This window comes from Suillus clintonianus (assembly GCF_016758775.1).
Source record: "Suillus clintonianus strain FC179 chromosome Unknown DEU56scaffold_9, whole genome shotgun sequence".
Classification (NCBI taxonomy): Eukaryota; Fungi; Basidiomycota; class Agaricomycetes; order Boletales; family Suillaceae; genus Suillus; species Suillus clintonianus.
Window position 1 is genome coordinate 610,773 of NW_024539233.1, and position 18,950 is coordinate 629,722.

The window sequence follows — 18,950 nt, forward strand, 5'->3', positions numbered from 1 at the left end:
GCTACTGGGCTTCTGCTCCAACACTAACAAGATATGGGTTGATTCCTCTCCACAATATTGCCAGCGGAATTTAATCAGCCACTAATGTGGTTTTCTCCTGGCTCAACTCGTGACGCAACACGAACGACAGATGACCTGTCTTTCCTTACACCGTAGTCCTCTGGCCAATGCCTAAGCAGGAGTTACTGTAAAGAGAGCACACGGGATGCGGCCCCGGGTTGCACCTTATTGCACCACTAGAGTTCATGGGAAGTTTTCATGATCTTGGCGCATTATTTCCTTCTCAGTAGTAGTACGCAATGGATAAATATAGAATATTGTGGTAGACCATACCTCATAATATGAGGGCAAGTGACATGAACTTTGTCATGAGCTACAACAGTTCAACCGGAGGATTGGTCAATGACATTACTAGACGTTGTGGTTATGTACTAGCATGGTCGTAGTGCATCTATCGATCAGGGTGGATGTGTGAATGAATGACATGCGAAGTGGAGTCTGTACATACTTAGATCACTGCAGGGTAAATTTTCTGCGGGTATATAGACACGTTGTCTAGCTCGTGGCCGACATCATGTTCTGTGAAATATGTAAAACCAAGGTAAGTAAAAACGAGGACATAATTCTTGGCCCAGGCTGCAGGCATTGCTCATCGCGATGGAATCGATGGATAACGGCTCATTGGATCGATAGTGCAAAGAATAAAATTTGAGGTTGACGGTACCGGTGCTACTAAATAAACGACCTAAATTGCAATTTTGTCAAGGAAACCATTAGGAAAAACCATTAGGAAAGGGCTCGGTGTGGATGATCGTGGATTAAGATTAGTAGCGAATTTAGTTTTGTTGTGAAACTGTGGCACTGATTTACGTACCAAAATTCCGACTCCGGCATTTTGATTGCGGGCGCTGTTCTTCTTCCTAAACTCTCAACGTTCCTCAACGTGATCATCGTTGACGACGTTCTTCATCCCCAAAACGACGGCGAGCTCCTTGTTATAAGCATTCAACTCACTTGCTGAACTCACTTTTTACAGGTACAATTCAATTTGACTCCGGGGACGGCCTTGTCCCTTTGCAACAGTGTCTGCCATTAATCACACCCACCCCACTCGCAATCTTCCCAACCTCGCAAAGTCATCAAGACCATCGACTATCTTGCTAATGAGCCTATCTTTCGGCGGACTTGGCTTGATCTCCCTATGGACCCCCTTGTATTTTTGGGATGACTCTGCCCATGTTCGCAGCGAATTCAGGTCGTTCGTCTTTGTTCTTGTATTTGTTGCTGTAGTGCTTATACTCGGTGAGCAAATTGTGGTTCAAGCTCTTTGATTGCACACTGACCATTTTCTTTTCCATTGTCTCTTATTCCGACCTATCGTCATCATTGTTCACGATTTGATCGTTCATGCCTTGCATCTTTATTGCACCTACAAACCCCTAGCATATCTCACAAATCCCTCAGAGACATCTTTCCGTGCTTATCTAACTGAGCAATCCTTCCGCCAGCACCTCAGTCATCTTGATGATACCACAGACGAATCTTCTGATACTGATGCCCAATACTCTTCGCGTCCCGTGGACCGCAATACATTGACTGACCGCACGCCCCTTCCGTTTCACTTTGCAAACCGTGCTTCAGTATCCCTACGCACCCCCAAGCACGTCTTCCACAGTTTTGGCATTTGCACGATCGCCACTACCCGCGGAGCTGCTGGCGTTCATGGACGTAGTTCAAGCACAGCTAGTGCACATGGTAACGGGAATTTGTCTGGCGTTGATCATGATGGATCTGTAGTTTCAGATTCTTGGTTTATTGGTTCGTTTGGTCACTGGTGGCGCGGCGGTCTTGTTGAGTCGTGGTATCATGATGCCATGATCCGATCAAAGGACGCCGAGGGCTGGAGCTCTGGAATACTCGGCTTTAAGGCTCTTGATAAGCTCAACGAATTCAACGGTATGTTTTTTTGATCTCGTGTCTCTCCTTCTTTCTTAATCCAGAAAGAAGGTCTTCCGTTTGCAAAGTCGGTTCCATGTCCCAGGCTTCCTTCACGTGGCACCCCGCCTAGGTTGCGCAATCGTGAACGTTTCGCGCCGCGCCTTGGATTAGTTCCTCGGCGCAACTCGACGCCTCCGCCACTTCCCAAATCGGCTTCACTTCCTCTGCACACAGATCACCGAACGCACGAGCACAATCCTCCAGTATCTCAACCGGTTTCCGACCAGACTTGCATTGGTGTCTATGTACCACCTGCTGCTCAAACCATTTCATGCGGCCCTTCGAGATCTGTATCCATCGATGACTCGCCGATGATCGCGGAAGTCTTGAGGCAAATCACTGCCCAGCAGGCTTTTGTGGCAGAACTCGATAACCAAATTTGCGACGCTCAGACCGCGGCCACTGCGTCTCATGATGCACTGGAGGCTGAATTGGCAGAGTTGCGCCTACGTAAGCGCGATGAAGATCAACGCAAAGCCGAAGGCAAAGCTCGTGCCAAAATGCTTGAGGATGCACGACGCTCTGCTGAAACAGGGAGAAGAGATGCCGAGAAGAAGCTGAAGACTGCCCGTGGTGTGAAGGAGGGCGCTGTAAGGCGCATCGAGGAACTGGAGAATGAAATTGGCAGGCTAAAGGAGCAAACCGAGACAGACAGAGCGACTTTACTTGAAGAAGCTGAGATCGAGGACGCCAGCCTAGCACAGGAACTGGAGCGGGAGCTTGAGGCGAAGAAGAAGGAGGTTCGGGTTGCTGAGGATGTCGTCACCGCACTTAGCACGCGGGCGAAGGAGCTCGAGGGTAAAATAGCGGAGGCCCGCGAGCGACTGAGTGCAGCTAGGGAACGGACGGAGGTTCTGAAGCAGGAACCAATATTCGTCCCTATGCAGGTTCTGAGCAGCAGCCATGCCCAAGAGCAATACGGTCACACTAACGGTCACGGCAACGCAAATGAGTTTGACATCGGTCAAGCAGATACAAACTCCTGGTCTTCGACTTTCAGTCCCTTTGATGATCCGTCGGATGTCCACTCCTCACCTGGGACTTCGGAACACGCACAGAACAGTCTTAATTCAACAGATCTTTCTCGCTCTCCCAGACCTCCACGACTTTCATTGGGATCGCTATCAAATTTCAGCCCCACTGCAAGTGAGACAGGTGCTGTTTCGCGTCGTTCCAAGGGTTACGCCATCTTTGATGACGACATCGCTTCCCTCGCGCATCCGTCACAACCTGGTCAAGCTGCTTACGGTTATTTCTCCCCCCAAACGACTTCGACATTTTCTCCCTTTGATGTTCAAACGCCGTCTTCAGCATTCATTCCAAGCAGCCTCATTAGCGTGCTAGACTCCCCCTCTGGAGACTGGCGAGGCATCGGAAGAGCTGTAGGTACACTCAGTGCGTCACCTGTGTCCCTCACTGGACCTTCGCCCGCACAAGAAATGGACGTCGAGTATGATCCTTTCGAAGTTCGCCACCACAGTCAGGCCATGTATGACCAAATGGGCATGCCTCACCGCACGAACTCTGATCCCTCGGCTGTACGTGCGTTGGACAACACACTTGCCAATGATCCCGGCACCATAGGGTTGGATTCTGGACCGCGCAGGTGGTTCTCAACATCTGCCAAAGATAAGCAACGCAAGGGTCTTAATCCTGATGCCAAGGTTTTCCGGCTTCCGCGACGACACGTTCCGGCTCCGTCTGAACCCGCCAGCGCCCCTCCCACAGTTTGCTATGATGCGCTGAACCCCAATGGGCTCATGACCAGCAATTCCTCGACACCATCTGCCCTCCTTCGCGCCTTTGCTCCCTCTCGAGCAGAACGTGAAGCGCTTCAACGCGCGCTTGGTGGTTCGACCAATACGAGCCTCGAGCGTCTGCCGAGCCTTAGCGATGTAGGAAGTATCCCATCTTCTCCAGCGCACGTTAATGCTGAGGCGCAGCCGGTGCCGGCGTTCGGAGGGAAGGGAGTTGTTTTACCTGCGTGGCTGCAGTCGCTGCCATTGATTCGTAAGCCCAACTTCAGCCCGTGGGAGGACGAAGAACCTGTCTCTGCGAGTACAGGCGGAGAGGCCAAAAGGAAGTAGACGTGGTGTGTAGCAAGCGAGGTGGGGAAAAATTGTACAAATCACGGTGCTGAGTCGTCTGGGATGGCGGGGCAGGTTGTCGCAATAGAGAAAAAGGGGGTGGGTGGGGTAGCTGTATTTGCTTTTCAAGTAGCTGCTCGTCTGAGATATATATATCGCAATGCACGAATATGTTGAACCGTTTGGCAGGTAGCCACAACTGGTCAGGGCGATCAGGAATGGGGAGCTCTGAGTCTCAAGCCCGACGGTCCGCGACGGATCATCAGCCGTGTTTGTGCAGTTTTTCTTGTGGTGCTGCTCTTGTCAGGGTCCATCCAATGCAGCCAACAGACCTATTTCTGGGGTCGACTTATAAAGTGGGGGCAATTGCTATCATGTGTACTCTTACAATCCGACACGCCGGCGGCTTCGTAGTCTCCTGGGCAAATCGCGCAGTCATACGAATGTAGAACGATCGATGCATGGTTCGATGTCTTCGAAATCACGCACAGTTCCGTGGAGCGGTACAGAGCATCAATTCTGAACTCCACATCTTGGGATGTAAATTATGTAGATAGAGCTACCTATCGACGACGAATGTAACTTAACGAACATCAACGCTATGACCTCGCCCGTGACTCTCGTCCTCCAGAGTCAATGAACTCCTGCAGGCTATGCGAAACGGTGTATCCACACTGCTTAAGCTCGTCCAGTGCTAGCGTGTACCGCGAATCACCGGCAGCGACGCAAGTGCGAATGATGGCATCGTAAACGCTTCGTGGCGGTACGAACTTCTGCGCTTTCATTTCCTCGAGATAGAAGAACGCATCCTCATATGAAGCCTGTGTGAGGCAAAGGATGATGATCCGCTCGTAGGTGGTTGCATCTGGCTTGATGCCCAACTCCTTCAGCTCCAGGAGCAGTCTGTCTCCGAGCTCACGGTGACTGGCCGCGATACAGCCCGAAAGGAGGGAGTTGAAGGTGTCGATGTCAGGGACACATTTGTAGTCGGGGAAAGATTTGTAAGCGCCTACGGCACGCTGCAGATCTGAGAGTGATATGGCAGCGCGGATGATGGCGTTGATGGCGGTCCTGTCGATCGTCTTCCCTTCATTTCGCAGCTGGTCAAGCAGTTCCCAAGCGCTATCCACCTTGTCAATGTCCTGCTTCAGGAAGTCGTATATCGGCTGGGCAGTTGTTGCAGTAGGGAAGATGTTACTACTTCGCATCAAGTCGAGTGTGCCGAACGCGTCTTTGAGCTTGCCAGCATTACACAGTGCTTCCACGAGGGGTGCAAAGTGGTATTCTTGCCAGTCAGCACCCAGAAGTCTAAGGACGCGAATGACGTCTGCTGCGAGCTCAGAGAGTCCGCGACGTGCAGCAGTGTGGAGAACATCGAGACAGAGGCCTTCGTCTGGTGTGACATTAAGGTCGCCCACAACCTTGTCCCAGCATCGTTGAACACCTTCAGCCTTCCAATCAAATGTTAGATGGAAACGATAAAGAGTAGAAATACCACACACGTAGAGACCCTCTGCAGACGATGCTAGACATCTCATCCATGTTTCCGGGCTTAATCTCCGGACGGAGGTAGCTTCGAAATTCTCCGCCAGGTCGACAGCGAGTCGGGAAAAGCCGAGTTCTGTCGCCGTTCGTATCACGTCCTGAGATATCGTGAGCTCAATGGCGAGCCCCCGGGTCCCCATCTCATACATGCACTGCAGTGCAAATTCGATATTTCTTTTGTCTGATGTTGTTTGGCGTTGGATTATTAGCTGAAATGTTTGTTCGTTCGGAGGGATATTCCCTGCTTCCATCTTGTCGATGATGTCCCACATAACTGATGACTGCAGCCGACGTGACGCCTGGATTCAATGATGGAACAATAAGGTAAGGTACAGTGGCCAAAGAAACACGAACGCACATGTATGAGGTGATTAAAAGTGTGTCGGTCGGGTGCAATCCCCATGGAAGTCATGTCTTCGACAACAGCCCAAGCCTCTACTACATGACAGTCTTCCGCTAGACATGCCAGCAGGTTATTATAGATGATGATGTCCGGTTTTACGCCTTCATGCTTCATTTCTCTGCACATTCTGAGAGCATCTATGGTTTTCTTGGCATTGGCAATCGTTGTAGACCGGAACTGGTAGCGCGCAATAGCACTACTGCGTGCGGTCCCCTGAAAAGTTTGATCGGGAATGAAGGACCATGGTTTATTCCGGAGTGTAGACGAGCTCGAACGTGGAGCAGAATTTGCTGCAACCTGCTGTTGGGTGCTCTGACATCCTACATTGGGTTCAAAACCGCGTTTGCCAACAAGTGATCGAATTGACTCACGAAAAAAGGGCACATGCAACACTCCGGTGCACTCTGACTGGGAAGACCATAGCGCAGCCTTCCTGGAGACTCTCTTAAGAGAGTTTCGCGATGTGGAGGCCAGCATCTTTGACTGTGGCCTGTCCCGCGTCCACAAAAATCTGTAAAAGGTCTGAATCAATGGGCCAAATACAGTTCAATAAGCTTCCACCACAACACAGCCACCACCTGACCAAGTTGTTCTGAACCGCGACGGGTGCCTGGTCAACACCTTCTCTTTTCATTTCTTGTATATCATCTAAAACTTGGATTATCATGGTGCGTGATAGTCTACTTCCCAAACTACCTAGCGGTCACTCACTCCGGAAAAGTTTTACTCAGAAGCTATTTTATCGCGCCGTGGGCCACTTGCTAAAGTATGGCTAGCCGCGCATATGGAGAGAAAACTCTCCAAAACACAGACGCTACAGACGGATATTGAACAGGCAGCGGGTGCGTCATTATTCGTATGCTTTTGACGCGTTACATGACGCTTTACCCTAATCCCAGACGCCATCATGGGACAGGAGGTCGAAGTCATGGCACTGCGTCTTAGTGGCCAGTTATTGCTCGGTGTTGTTCGAATCTACAGTCGCAAAGCGAAATATCTATTGGATGACTGTAACGAGGCTCTTCTGAAAATCAAGATGGTGATGCCTTGTGTTTTTGGTTTCAAATAAATGTTGATCGTGTTCCAGGCATTCCGCCCAGGTGTTGTTGATATGACGGAGGACCAACTGGCTGTCAACCGCAATGCCATTACACTTCAAAGCGGAAATCTTGACCTGGATGTTTTGCTTCCTGATATCAACTGGTGAGATCTCATGCGTTCTTTCGTCTCTTGTCCCCCTTACTCATGCGCTGAGCCAGGGATATCGATTTTGAAGATCGTATCGCCGAACCTCAGGGTCATCATGTTGCACGACAAGCAGATATCACCCTTCAAACCGCCGACGACCTGCAATTCGACCTTGATGATCCTGGCTATGGTTTCGACCTTGGTCCATCAGATGGTATCGGTTCACAGGACTTTGGGGAGCTTGATCTTGGTCTTGACTTTGGAGACGGACCGGTCAGCGTTATCGATGGGAGCGTAGAAGTTGGTCGTGATGCTCCGACTCCACGAAGTGCCAGAGAGTCGTTGGACTCTAGAATGATGGGGAAAGGTGGAGAGGGCGAAGACTTCTTTTCGAACATAAGTAGAGAACCCTCCGAACATCCGTTTGGCGCCGACATGGACGTGGACATGGGCTTTGGTCCAGACATGGGAGGTATGGACATCGACTTGGGTATCGATTTCGGGGACCGCCCCTTGAGCGATCGTGAAAAGACTCCCGGACAAACCAGGTCTCCTTCTCGAATGTGTACGCCGTGCCTGCATACTGTCTGCTTGAGTTTTTTTTGACGTTCAGTAAACAGCCTCTCCGCTCACCGAGCCTCCGCAAACACCGCCGCCTGAGCTTCTCCTCACACCAAAAGCAGCCGCACAAGAATTAGCTGACGATCAAGTCGCTGCAAAGGCTAAGCGCAAGCCCAAAGAAAAGAAGCAAATTATTGATGCTGTGACTGAGCTCACCGATGGCCCTGGAGCTAGAGCTGGTCGTGGTCTAGGTGCTCCTGTTGTCAAGGATGTCAGTGATATCCTTGCAGAACACCCATCTCTCCCGCGCTCCGCGATGATGATGCGGCTTATGGAGATCCGCGAGGATCCCCTTGCCTACTTTCTTCCCACGAAGGTCACTCCCGAAGGGACATTCTTCCTTGCTGGACCCCCTGGACTAGCACCCGAACTATCCGAGCTTTTCATGCGTCCTCTACAGACCAGCCTGCCATCGAAGAAGAGGGGTGCATCCCCTGACAAGGCAGGGAGGAAGAAACCTAGGGTTGAGGGGAGCATACATGAGGATGAGCAGGTCGAACAAGGTCGGCGAGATGCCAGTATTGCTCCAAGCATCGCCCTTGCTAGTGAAGCCCTTGGCGGTCGTGCAAGTATGGCTCCTGACGGTGGCTTCGACTTTGGCGACATGACGGGCGGTTTGGACGAGTTTCAGATGGATGTTGGTGGCGAATTTCCGGTGGCACAGGACGAATTGGGGGTGGTACGAAGCAAAGGTGCTGCGACGGAACAAAGTCGATCGTCCACGCCAGCCGTCGACGGGGAAGAAGGTGAAGAGACCTACGCTGATCTGACGTGTCCCATCGCGTCTTTCGATGTGCGGCCCTCACCCACTCAGGCTCAGGAGGCTGCCGGAGATGGTGAAGGCACAGGATATAGCAAAAACACAGTAAAGGCACTCGGTATCATTCGCAAGGAACTGAAACCCGAAGACCGCGAGGATGACGAGGAGCGTGTCATGAGCTTCCGCAGGATGACGGAAAAAGCTTCTCGGCGTGCAGCGTCTGCGTTTTTCTTCGAGCTGCTTGTCCTTGGAACGCGAGACTGCGTGAAATTGTCGCAGAGCGCCGCCTTTGAGAACATCGAGGTCCGCGCAAAGGACAAACTATGGGAGCGCCAGCGGCACGGATCTGTCGCACCATCTATTGTGTCTGCCACGGGATTCTAAGCGTATTTATTTTCCAGATCTTGATTTCATGACCATCTACGATGTGATACTAGGATTTTCTATCTGTTTATTTTATCTCGTCAGCTCGTCGGCATCAAGCTTTCTACGTTCTGTTCTCTGTAGCTTTCCTGATTTATACCGTATCTTCCTATACATCTTAGAATTGTTTACCTCGATCTGTATGTTTCCGTTGCGTACCTGTTCACCAATAAGAAACTGAGAATGTGTTACTGATTTTCGATTATTGATCATGATTTCCGTTGACCGGTGTTGAATTTGTGCAATCACATTTTGATTAGTTTAGCTTGTGGCAAAACTCCGAAACCGCCGCACTGCCAGTGTCAAGCTGTCTATCAGACCAAGTTTGACTGCCACTTACTCACTGTTCATTTCAGTCTCGGAATGTCTTTGACAATGCCGTTATTCTACCGAAAGCCAACCAAAGGCTACCGCATAGCTTGAACTTGAATTCCATTGACACTAATTCATGTTCAGCCTGAGCCGTTGGTCGTACTGGCATTCACATTAGAACCAGGTCAGTTTGTTAATCCTCTGACTCCTGCTCCCTTCCGCTCCTTTTCCGCTGGCTTTCAGTCAGAACAACCGGATCCTGTCCTTGCTTTATCAACGATGTATACTAGATGTGCAATACTCGCACTCGCTTCCTTGGCGGTGGTCAACGCCCGGTCACTGCTCCCATCCTTGACTGTGACCTACAATTTGATCGCCTCACATGTCGGCCATGACTTTCTAGATAATTATTCCTGGGAGACAGCAGACGATCCGACGCACGGCCGTGTCAACTTTGTCGACCAAGCTACAGCTCTCAAAAATAATCTGACTTTCGGCATGTGTCTCATTCTGTGCACAATTTTGTATGCTCAATGTTTCGCAGTTTCGGACTCGAAGCTTGTCATGCGCGCTGATGACATGAACAAAGTTGCCAAATCTGCCCGCGGACGAGACAGTGTACGCATACACTCGAAAGCCGCCTACGATGACGTCTTGTTGGTCCTCGACATAGCACACATGCCCGAGGGCTGTTCAACGTGGCCTGCATGGTGGACATTGAGTCAACAGGGGCCCTGGCCTAACGGTGGCGAAATTGATATCCTCGAAGGCGTCAACCTCGGTCAAGCAAATCTTGCCTCGCTACACACCACACCGAATTGTACTATGCCACAAGATCGATTACAGAAAGGGTTTGGTGTTCCACAGCCGTTAATACGTGTCATTCACCTAAGTTGGTTCGTAGGAAGACACAGTCCACTTCGTGCGACGCATCCATGAACTCCAACCAGGGTTGTGGAGTATCTTTTCCTGAGCAAGATTCTTTTGGGGCAAGCTTCAACGCAGGGGGCGGTGGCTTGTACATCATGGAAAAGAGCAGCCAGAAGGGCGTCTCAGTCTGGTTTATAAGCCGCAGCAACTTGATGCAAGTCAACAGTGACGAGGTCATCCTGGACATGATGGATCTATTCACACCTGATGCGTACTTCCCGATGCAAAGCAATGAGTCGCCGCATGACAACTGCGACTACTCCGAACACTTCAATGCACATAGCATCGTTATTGATCTGACATTGTGTGTGAGTACCCTTTTGTGTTACGCAGCGTCGTTATGACCTTCTCATCGAATTGGCAGGGTGACTGGGCAGGGTCCGAGTCGGTATGGAATACGTCCACGTGTGCAGCAAAAGCCTCTACTTGTGAGAGCTGTAAGCCTACCTCGTCGATTTCATCGCTCGCAAACCTGATACATGACCCTCGCAGTTGTTGACAACAATCCTCACGAGTTCGCCGATGCCTATTGGGAAATCAACTCCCTCAAGATATACACACCCACTGGTATTTTGCCTTAGTTTGATGCCCACACTCATACATCTTAATTATACCATACCATACAGCTACTAATGTAGCAAGTCCGGACGATCTGTTCAGCATTATAGAAGTCTGTCATTTAGCCCTTGCATTGTTTACGTTACTCGTTGTTTTGCGTTAGACACTGGAGCTTGAATACATGTTGGGGCCTCGGGGTAGTCGGTGCGTGATTGGCGACTGACTACACTAACCAGCCAGCACCCAGGCCATATTTGGATGCGGCTTCCTTGTTTTGCGTCAGCCACATTCTAGTAGTACTGTACTTATGGCATAGTTCTAGCTGTTCTATACTTTCTACCACTAGGCAACCACCAGGATGCGGTTCTTCAAATCGTTTCGGCTGCTGCATCGTCGTACAAGGTCTGAAGGCGACGTGTCCCGCATGGCTTCCTCTCCACCATCGTCGACTGGGTCGTGTTGCTCAATGGAATTCCGACAGATCCAATACACCAGGCCCACATTCACTAGCCTAATTAGTGGTTCAGCGGCCCCGGTGTTTGTATCTCTTGAGGCTTCCCTGCCTTCATTCGATCCCGCCCAGCTTTATCAACCCCGGTCAACCCATCCCCTGGATCTGTACACTGATAGCTGCACTCACCCGTCTGAAAGCGATGTTTTCCGCCTCCGTCAGACCAACGCTGAACTCGCAGCCGACCTTGCCGACGTCACCGATGATCTTTCCCGAACCCGCAACGAGCTCTATACTGAGATGACCAAACTTGCCCGCTTCCAGCACCAGTTCGCGCGTGGTATGGATCGCATCCAGAAGATTGAATCACGATTTCAGCGCCTCGCTGGCCTTCTCGTCGACATTGGCATCCCGTTCTTCACCGTTCAGCGGATTTCTGATGCACTAGATTCTGATCTCGGCAATGCAGACCATCTCTTGGTCGACGCCATAGGTGACGCTGTTCACGACCCAGAAGCGCTGCTCTCAAGCTTGAAGCCCGTGGTCATTGGTCAGCCTGTCCCAGAACAGTACCAATCTGCGCTGCATATGACTCTCAGCGTGCGGCGCAAAGTCCGTGCGCAAAAGAAGGTCTCTAAGTTCTGGAAACGCCTCGCTCAGGAAGAAGGCCGCTATACAGATACCGTCACCCCTTCCTCGTCCGACATATCTTCCGTCCGCGAACCTCTCAGTCCTACCCGTCAACACGCCGTCGACGCCCTCATTGCTCGCAGACGGGAGGCAAATGCAGGCTCTGCTAGACATGTAATTGGAGGACCCTCTGCGCAAGGCGGTTTGGTTCTCCCTGCTTCCAGCTCTGGCGTTGGATCTGCGGCGAGCTCTACATCTGGGTCGACTGTACATTTACAACATACTCCGCCTTTGAGAGCACGCTTCTCGATATCCGAGCTACGTCGACGGTCGACCCCCGTGGTCCTGAGCGACATCGATCTCAACGTTTCCCAATCATCGGACGGCCCTCCAGAAGCGGAGAGTGAACCAGTGGATTCAGAGGAGGATGAATCTAACGACCAGAATATACGCCCAACGGTGACTCTCAGCCAGGACCTCATCCAGGTATGTTGAACAAAGCAATTCTATGCTCAAAAGATAATAAAATTATGGCGGTATAGAATTTGAACCAAGTCGCCCTTGGACGCGGACACCGCCGTAACTCCTCCGCTGTGTCAAGGTCAAGTATTCTGTCCCGCCTATCCGGTTCCACATCTGCCTTCCCTCCTCTTAGCGCCTCGCCCGGCATACTTACATCCGCTCGTGACCTTGACTCCGACACGCCGTTTGACAATTCCGCATTCCATAGTCTGCTTTATGGTACCGACATCACTCAGACGGACTCAGACGGGCGCAAATTCTCCAATACGCTTGTGAGCACCAGGAGGAACTCGCGCTTCCTGGAGCATATCAACGAGTACTCGACCGGATCCCTTGCTATCCTTGACTCTGTGGATTCGTTGGGACTGATGAACTCCACTGGCTCACTTGCCGTACACGACACTATGGCTTCCACCGCGACGTCCCCCAGACTCTTCGGCATCAGTGGGGAAAGCAAGGACTCGCTGTTCATGTCTACTCAGACGCCCACGACAGGACCCACCACGCCGAGCAAGACGCCACCTACGGGGAGCAGTACACCCTCGTCCAGTGGGAGCAAACTTCCCGTACTGAGAAACTTGTATAGCCCTGATGCCTTCAAAGTTTCCGTACGCAACCCTGGGGGGATCATAAGGCGATTGTCGCCGAGCCCTGAGAGCTTCGTACGAAAGCTTCGGAAATTGGGTTCTCGTGATGGGAGCGAGAATGTGAGTCCTGAAAAGCCATCTGGGATTCCTATCATGCAGCGTAGGACGACGATCATGGGGCGAGTGAAGAAGTGAGCGGATTTGCTAGGGTGGATTTTCGATCGAATGTTACTATCTTTTATTATCCCTCTTTGTCGTAAATACTTGGAGGCCACAACATCTTTCTGTTCTTCGATACATTCTCTTGCATTGTGCGGTGGTCTATCAGGCTTGTAACCCATCTTCACATCATGATTTGCACATTCACAATGCTAACATATGTCCTTCCAGCTCCTCCTTGTGGATGAATGGTCATGTAGCAAGGCATAAACATCTATTTTTTTCTTCTTCTTGCAACCGACCGCGTTCGCAAGATAAACAAATTAATTGGCACCCAATGAGAGTAATTCGAGTTTGGGCAAAACCGCCAGGTTTGAGACTAAAACACGACTTTTGGATCTATGAAAGGATAAAGTATGAGGTATGATCTCTGCGGGAACCCGGTAACTCAACTAGTTGTAGAAGGACGCCGAGTTGCTGTGCACGGGAGGAGAGGCTGAGCGTCGACGTCCTTTAGAAGAGGATGCGCGCCTCGAGCGCCGGACACGATGGTTGGATGAATGATCATCTAGCGCACCTCTGGGGTACAAAGATTGAAGATGCTGTAGGGATTATCCACACATAGACGAAGGGGGGTAGCACACCGCGCAACACAAAGGTAACAAACGATCGTGTTCACGCAAATACACAACATAATCACAGCGCAGAGGCCATGCGCAAAGAAAGGCGTCGGTAGGGTAAAGTGGGCAGGGCAGTCACAAAGTCAAGGAAAAGGTGTCAGCAAATGGATGGTTGAGGCGAGGAATAATGCGCACTCGAGCGTCCCATTCATCGTCACGACGACACCGATCTTCCCGGTAGATTGTCTCAAAGATTATTTTGATTTCTTTGTCATCTAGAATAGAAATGTCCCATGCCCCGTCGGGGAGGGGAATGGCTTGATGCCATGCTCGCCGTTGCTCATCCTGGTAGACGAGCAATGCACGCTGTGCAAGAGGGTCGATGGAGTTCCAGTAATCATGACGCATCAACGCTTGCCAAAAGGCTGCAAGCATCTGGATACGTTCGGCTGCCCAACCACATTGTTGGAATGACGCGAGTGCGCGAGGGACAGCTTGAGCGAAGTCGATGGGAGTGAGACTATGGTCGGGAATGACCCTAGCCACCTGATGAGCAGCACCCGCTGTAGTGGAGCTCCCAGGGCTTGTATAAGGCCCCATGCATTCGTCGTCAGCAGTGCGATAGGTTGATCGTGCATCTGCCGGGAGACCCCCATTAGTCCAGTAGTAAAGTTCCACATACTGACCTTTAACGAGCTTTGTTATGGCAAAATCAGAAAGGAGGACATTGTGTACAGTGCACAAGGGACGCGGACGGTTGGGAATGGGAATGTATTTGAAAGGATTCTGCTTCCGATCTTCTTCTAGAAAAGCTGCCTCCGAATCCTTGAGATGCGAGGCTTGGAGTTGACATTTGGTATCTTCGAGGTTCTGCTGTTCTGTGACAGCGGCTTGGTCTTCCTGAAGTTGCCGCTGCCATTGGACCTTATGGGTGTTATTGGTAACTACCCACACAGCTTGCAAAATTCCAACTACTTGAGCCTCGTTCAAGTTGTTGTTCTGATTAACAAGTCGGGCGCGACTAGTTTGATAGATGTAGGAGGTAAAGTCCGGACAGAGTTCTAAACTCGGATCAGATGTAAGCCTATTCATAGTGGAACAAGAAGGAGGTTGGCTGAAGCTTAAGCTTAAGCCTCGGAAGCACTCAAAAAGATTTTCGTAACAGCTCGGTGTCAATAGGTGTTGTTGTGCCCCATTTCAACCTGCACAATTGCATAGCTCGTAAAATGCATAGCCTATGCAGGGCACGCACCTCAAAAGACAACTTGAACTTATGGGTGCTTAACTTATTTCCCAACCAACGCATACTCTCTCAACTTACAACCGGTGATTCTCGTGAGTAATGAATGATCTATTAGGTTCTTCGATCTGCGAGGCAAAGCTGAGCGCTTACTTACCAGCCACGTTCCGCACAAATATCTTGCGAATTATCGAGGAACACGTGAAACAACATCTGCACACTGTTCGTCGGCTCACCAGCAATCTTTGCTGTCGTTGGATAACCCGCTGAAAAGATCTCAGCAGACTTCTCTCGCATACCTGTCTGACAATGTCCGACAACTCCCAACCGTGGATTACATATTCCTCCACCATTGAGATGGAAATTTTGTCAGTGATCACACCACGCCAGACGTTGCGAGGCCATACCAGCCGGGTGCGAGGCGTTGTGCACTTGCCCGGCGGACAACGGATCATCACATCTTCGTCAGACAGCTCACTCCGACTATGGGACCTGGAAAGCGGCGCACAGATTGGTGAAGACTGGAAAGACGAGGGGGACAATGCAGGTGTGTACACCATAGCATTGTCTCCAAATGGCAGCACTGTTTCTAGTGGAAGCGACGATGGGAAAGTGCGGCTGTGGGACGTCAAGACGGGAAAGGTCATCGCCAAATGGACAGGACACACTAAGGATGTGTGGGCAGTGTGCTGGATTGCAAATGGGGAGCGAGTTTTGAGTGGATCTGCGGACGGGACAGCAAGAGTGTGGCATGTCAAGAGCGGCAAAACTGTCCTGACAATCAATACCGGGCACCAGTGGGTGGGGAGCGTGATGTACTCGCCCAACTCCAAAAAATTCGCAACAGGTGGATATGACGAGACTGGTGTAAAAATATGGAATAGCAAGACGGGCAAGCTGATCTCCACACTTGAACACACTTGGCCAGTTTACTGCTTGGCATGGACATCAGATGGAAAGAAGATTATCTCCGCGTCATATGACTTGATCACAATATTTGACATCTCAAACTTGCAGCAGATCACCCAACTCTATGGTCACAAACACTTGATTCGCGCCATCACTTTGTCTCCGGATAACCACCTCCTTGCGAGTGCATCATGGGATAAAACAGCGCGTCTGTGGAATCTCGATACAAATCTCCCACTCGGGCCACCAATCCAGCACAACGGTTTTGTGGAGTGCGCAGCTTTTTCTGCCGATGGAAAGTTGCTAGTCACTGGCTGTGAGGACAGTAACACGTACGTGCATGATGTTCACGACATCCTCAAAGCTGAAGACCCACTATCCAATACCAATGTGAGTGTCAACATATCACTCACTCACTCACTCTCGCTCACAATATCTGCTATTAGGATGAACTCGAACGGGAGGCATCATCTGATGACGCTTCGGGAATGGAGCACACACCCCGCTCCTCACAGGACATAGCCGACAAGTCATTTTTGGACGTATGTGATGTATTTTATGGACTTTCTCATTCATTATAACATTAACTTGCTAGGCTGATGCTACGCGGGGTATCGATGAACTCCCAGCAACATTTTTTGACGACATGCAATTTGATGTTCATGTGTGTCATAACCGTATCTTTTAATTAGTTCTCGTCTGAACCTCCATACTCTCAGTCTTCCGCAAAGGGGGACGCCCACCCTCTTTCCTCCGCCAGTGCACTCTTCGGCCGCATTTCCTCGTTCCTCCACCGCTCTCGAACCGATAGTGATGAAGCGACCGGACCTCCGCAACCCCCAAGACCTTCAGGGTTACATCGACGTGTGCTCGTCGCTCGCCTGTCCTCATTCATCCACCATTCTCCACCCAATGATGATGCAGCAAGGGAACTTCAGCAGTCCCCCACGCCTTCAGGGTTACGTCACCACGCGCTCCTCGGTCGTCTGTCCTTACTCTTACCCCACCCTCGACTCAACACCGACTCAGGAGCCGAGCCTCAACATCCTCCAAGGTCTTCGGGTTCGTGTCCAGATGTACACATCAGCCGCCTGTCCTTGCTCTTCCGCTCTCCGCCTGCCACCAATGAAAACATCGAACTCCCGCAATGCCCAAGGCAAACTACCTCTTCTCGCGGCAGTCGTCATGTTGTCGAAGTGGCTGCAATTCGGGACAAACAAGTTTGTCTTTATCAGTATGCTTCAATTACTGGGGTTTTCTGATTTCTGTACAGGCATTGTATGTTGCTCCGCGGCCGGAACGAGATCGTTCACGTGCCCGACCTGCCGGTACTGCTGCAACAACCGCACAGTCGCGACCCCTCTCGTTGTGGGCTCATGTCGTGCTCTTTCTATGCTGTGCATCTCCTCAAAAAGTAAAACAAACACAGCAGCAACCACAAGTCCAAGTCCAAGCCGAGGTATTGTTGCAACCTCAGCCTGCCGCCGCCTCGACCTCCATAACACAGGCACATACAACTATTGAGACTTGTGCTACCGCGCAGTCACGACGTGTTCCATTGCGGGCTCGTTTCGTGCTTTTTCTTTGCTGTGCATCTCCCCCGCACGATGATGGCCATTAATTTTACTGCAGTATGTGGATAATTATTTCATCCTTGCGTCTAGTTATTTTGTGATGATTGTCATATTTCAATTAATGTCTTTCGCTAGTCCATCACGTCCATCTAGAGAGATGCCCTTCCGTTTCCAGGTTCCTTTACCTCGAGTTGGATTCAATGCTATGCCGTGAAATGGCCTCAAATGTACCCCCAAGCAGTTGCTGGAATCTGAAAAGTTTTTGAGGTTGAACAATCTCCGACATCGTCATTGATATCTGGCCTCCCTCCTTGATAAATCTCCCGCGACACGTCCAGACGCAGGAACTACTCGATACGCTGCATTTACCGATTACAGCTGCAGTCTGCAGTCTGTCCGTCTTATATTCGGATGAATCATGTAAGAGTTCGCATATATATATCATGGTGATGGAATCCGAGCCCCTCCAACTCGTCGCGAACTAGTGTACAATGCTAGGCAGATGAGTAGTTCTACATTCCTATTGGACGTTAATTGATAAACATAGTATGCAGTCTCGAGATGGGAGATATATGTATATGACATGATATAGAGCGAATGATTTGGTATCGGGGTAGTGCGGATTTACATGTTCATATAACTAACCCACCACTGAGGGGGGCTGCCGAGCAAATCCGTCAACAACGTGATTTGCTCTTGGGTCGGTCGTACATTGAAGCTGGCGGGTTCGTCCGAGCAAACAGAGAGGACCATAATGACAGATTCATCATTCTCATCCTCCGGCTCGATGCAATATTTCAAGGACAATTGAGGGAGTTGCAACTGTTGCTGGATCCACTGGCAAGCTAACGACATGGGGTCATTAAAAAGGCCGGGACCGGTTTTGATTTTACTCTCTTGGGAGAGCATGATGAATCTTCGGTTGACACGATAACCATAGTGTTGATCATAGCGTTGTCTAGGTGGACATTGAATGTCCATCAAACGCGACTTGCTAGACTCGGAGGAGTCCGATGTAAGCATCCCAGAAATCTGTGACTTGTAGGTGAGATGAGTGTGAAAAGCGATACTGATGATTTCATACCCGAAGATTCTGAAAGAGCTGCTCGATCGATGGTGACATTGTAGAAGGGAATGGGTGGTAAGTATGTTGCAGCCAGGTTTCCTGAAGCTCATTATATATCGAAATATTGTGGGCCACAAATTTCAAGCCAGACAAAGCGGCTGCCCTTCAATCAGTCCACACATCAGTCCACAGCTGTGGATTCTCTTACAATGTATTATCTTGCCCATGACATAACACGACAAAGCGTGGAAACAGACTTCTATTCCCCCGTCTTCAAGTTTCCACAGCTCGAAACGGGCGTCCAAGCGGCTGCTCCCCCTCATCGCTCGGCTCGGCTGTGTTCCAGCGCAAGAAGGTAATCATGCTT

General features: G+C 50.5%; 8 protein-coding genes across 8 annotated transcripts; 5 read left to right on the top strand and 3 right to left on the bottom strand.

The window, feature by feature from the left end:
- The first annotated feature begins 900 nt into the window (after positions 1-900).
- DEU56DRAFT_779337 (uncharacterized protein) lies at positions 901-4,267 on the top strand. The gene is made up of 4 exons (XM_041351881.1): positions 901-983; positions 1,037-1,302; positions 1,444-1,956; positions 2,008-4,267. Exons 2-4 carry the CDS (start codon positions 1,164-1,166, stop codon positions 4,083-4,085), a joined length of 2,730 nt encoding a protein of 909 aa, XP_041213035.1. The 5' UTR covers positions 901-983; positions 1,037-1,163; the 3' UTR covers positions 4,086-4,267.
- Positions 4,251-6,595, bottom strand: DEU56DRAFT_880543 (uncharacterized protein). Its single transcript, XM_041356092.1, has 4 exons — positions 6,405-6,595; positions 5,989-6,353; positions 5,588-5,929; positions 4,251-5,536 (listed from the first exon to the last, which is right to left on the bottom strand). The coding sequence occupies exons 1-4, from the start codon at positions 6,508-6,510 to the stop codon at positions 4,685-4,687; spliced, it is 1,665 nt and encodes a 554-aa protein (XP_041213036.1). The 5' UTR covers positions 6,511-6,595; the 3' UTR covers positions 4,251-4,684.
- Positions 6,596-9,223, top strand: DEU56DRAFT_779341 (Rec8 like protein-domain-containing protein). Its single transcript, XM_041351882.1, has 6 exons — positions 6,596-6,701; positions 6,755-6,875; positions 6,933-7,072; positions 7,121-7,236; positions 7,293-7,786; positions 7,842-9,223. The coding sequence occupies exons 1-6, from the start codon at positions 6,699-6,701 to the stop codon at positions 8,984-8,986; spliced, it is 2,019 nt and encodes a 672-aa protein (XP_041213037.1). The 5' UTR covers positions 6,596-6,698; the 3' UTR covers positions 8,987-9,223.
- A 61-nt stretch (positions 9,224-9,284) lies between these two features.
- On the top strand, positions 9,285-11,025 carry DEU56DRAFT_779345 (glycoside hydrolase family 16 protein). Its single transcript, XM_041351883.1, has 6 exons — positions 9,285-9,521; positions 9,581-9,833; positions 9,882-10,188; positions 10,242-10,575; positions 10,632-10,704; positions 10,760-11,025. The coding sequence occupies exons 2-6, from the start codon at positions 9,617-9,619 to the stop codon at positions 10,846-10,848; spliced, it is 1,020 nt and encodes a 339-aa protein (XP_041213038.1). The 5' UTR covers positions 9,285-9,521; positions 9,581-9,616; the 3' UTR covers positions 10,849-11,025.
- DEU56DRAFT_962568 (uncharacterized protein) lies at positions 11,005-13,210 on the top strand (the record flags this gene model as incomplete). The annotated part of the gene is made up of 2 exons (XM_041359363.1): positions 11,005-12,392; positions 12,449-13,210. Exons 1-2 carry the CDS (start codon positions 11,184-11,186, stop codon positions 13,208-13,210), a joined length of 1,971 nt encoding a protein of 656 aa, XP_041213039.1. The 5' UTR covers positions 11,005-11,183.
- A 254-nt stretch (positions 13,211-13,464) lies between these two features.
- Positions 13,465-14,933, bottom strand: DEU56DRAFT_582512 (uncharacterized protein). The gene is made up of 3 exons (XM_041346924.1): positions 13,990-14,933; positions 13,628-13,776; positions 13,465-13,573 (listed from the first exon to the last, which is right to left on the bottom strand). Coding segments are annotated over exons 1-3 (1,047 nt in total). The 5' UTR covers positions 14,887-14,933; the 3' UTR covers positions 13,465-13,572.
- A 682-nt stretch (positions 14,934-15,615) lies between these two features.
- Positions 15,616-17,654, top strand: DEU56DRAFT_779355 (uncharacterized protein). Its single transcript, XM_041351884.1, has 5 exons — positions 15,616-16,333; positions 16,390-16,485; positions 16,539-16,607; positions 16,663-17,163; positions 17,217-17,654. Exons 1-5 carry the CDS (start codon positions 15,848-15,850, stop codon positions 17,562-17,564), a joined length of 1,500 nt encoding a protein of 499 aa, XP_041213041.1. The 5' UTR covers positions 15,616-15,847; the 3' UTR covers positions 17,565-17,654.
- Positions 17,655-17,937: 283 nt separating this feature from the next.
- Positions 17,938-18,852, bottom strand: DEU56DRAFT_977642 (uncharacterized protein). Its single transcript, XM_041359661.1, has 2 exons — positions 18,602-18,852; positions 17,938-18,549 (listed from the first exon to the last, which is right to left on the bottom strand). The coding sequence occupies exons 1-2, from the start codon at positions 18,638-18,640 to the stop codon at positions 18,142-18,144; spliced, it is 447 nt and encodes a 148-aa protein (XP_041213042.1). The 5' UTR covers positions 18,641-18,852; the 3' UTR covers positions 17,938-18,141.
- Positions 18,853-18,950: the final 98 nt, after the last annotated feature.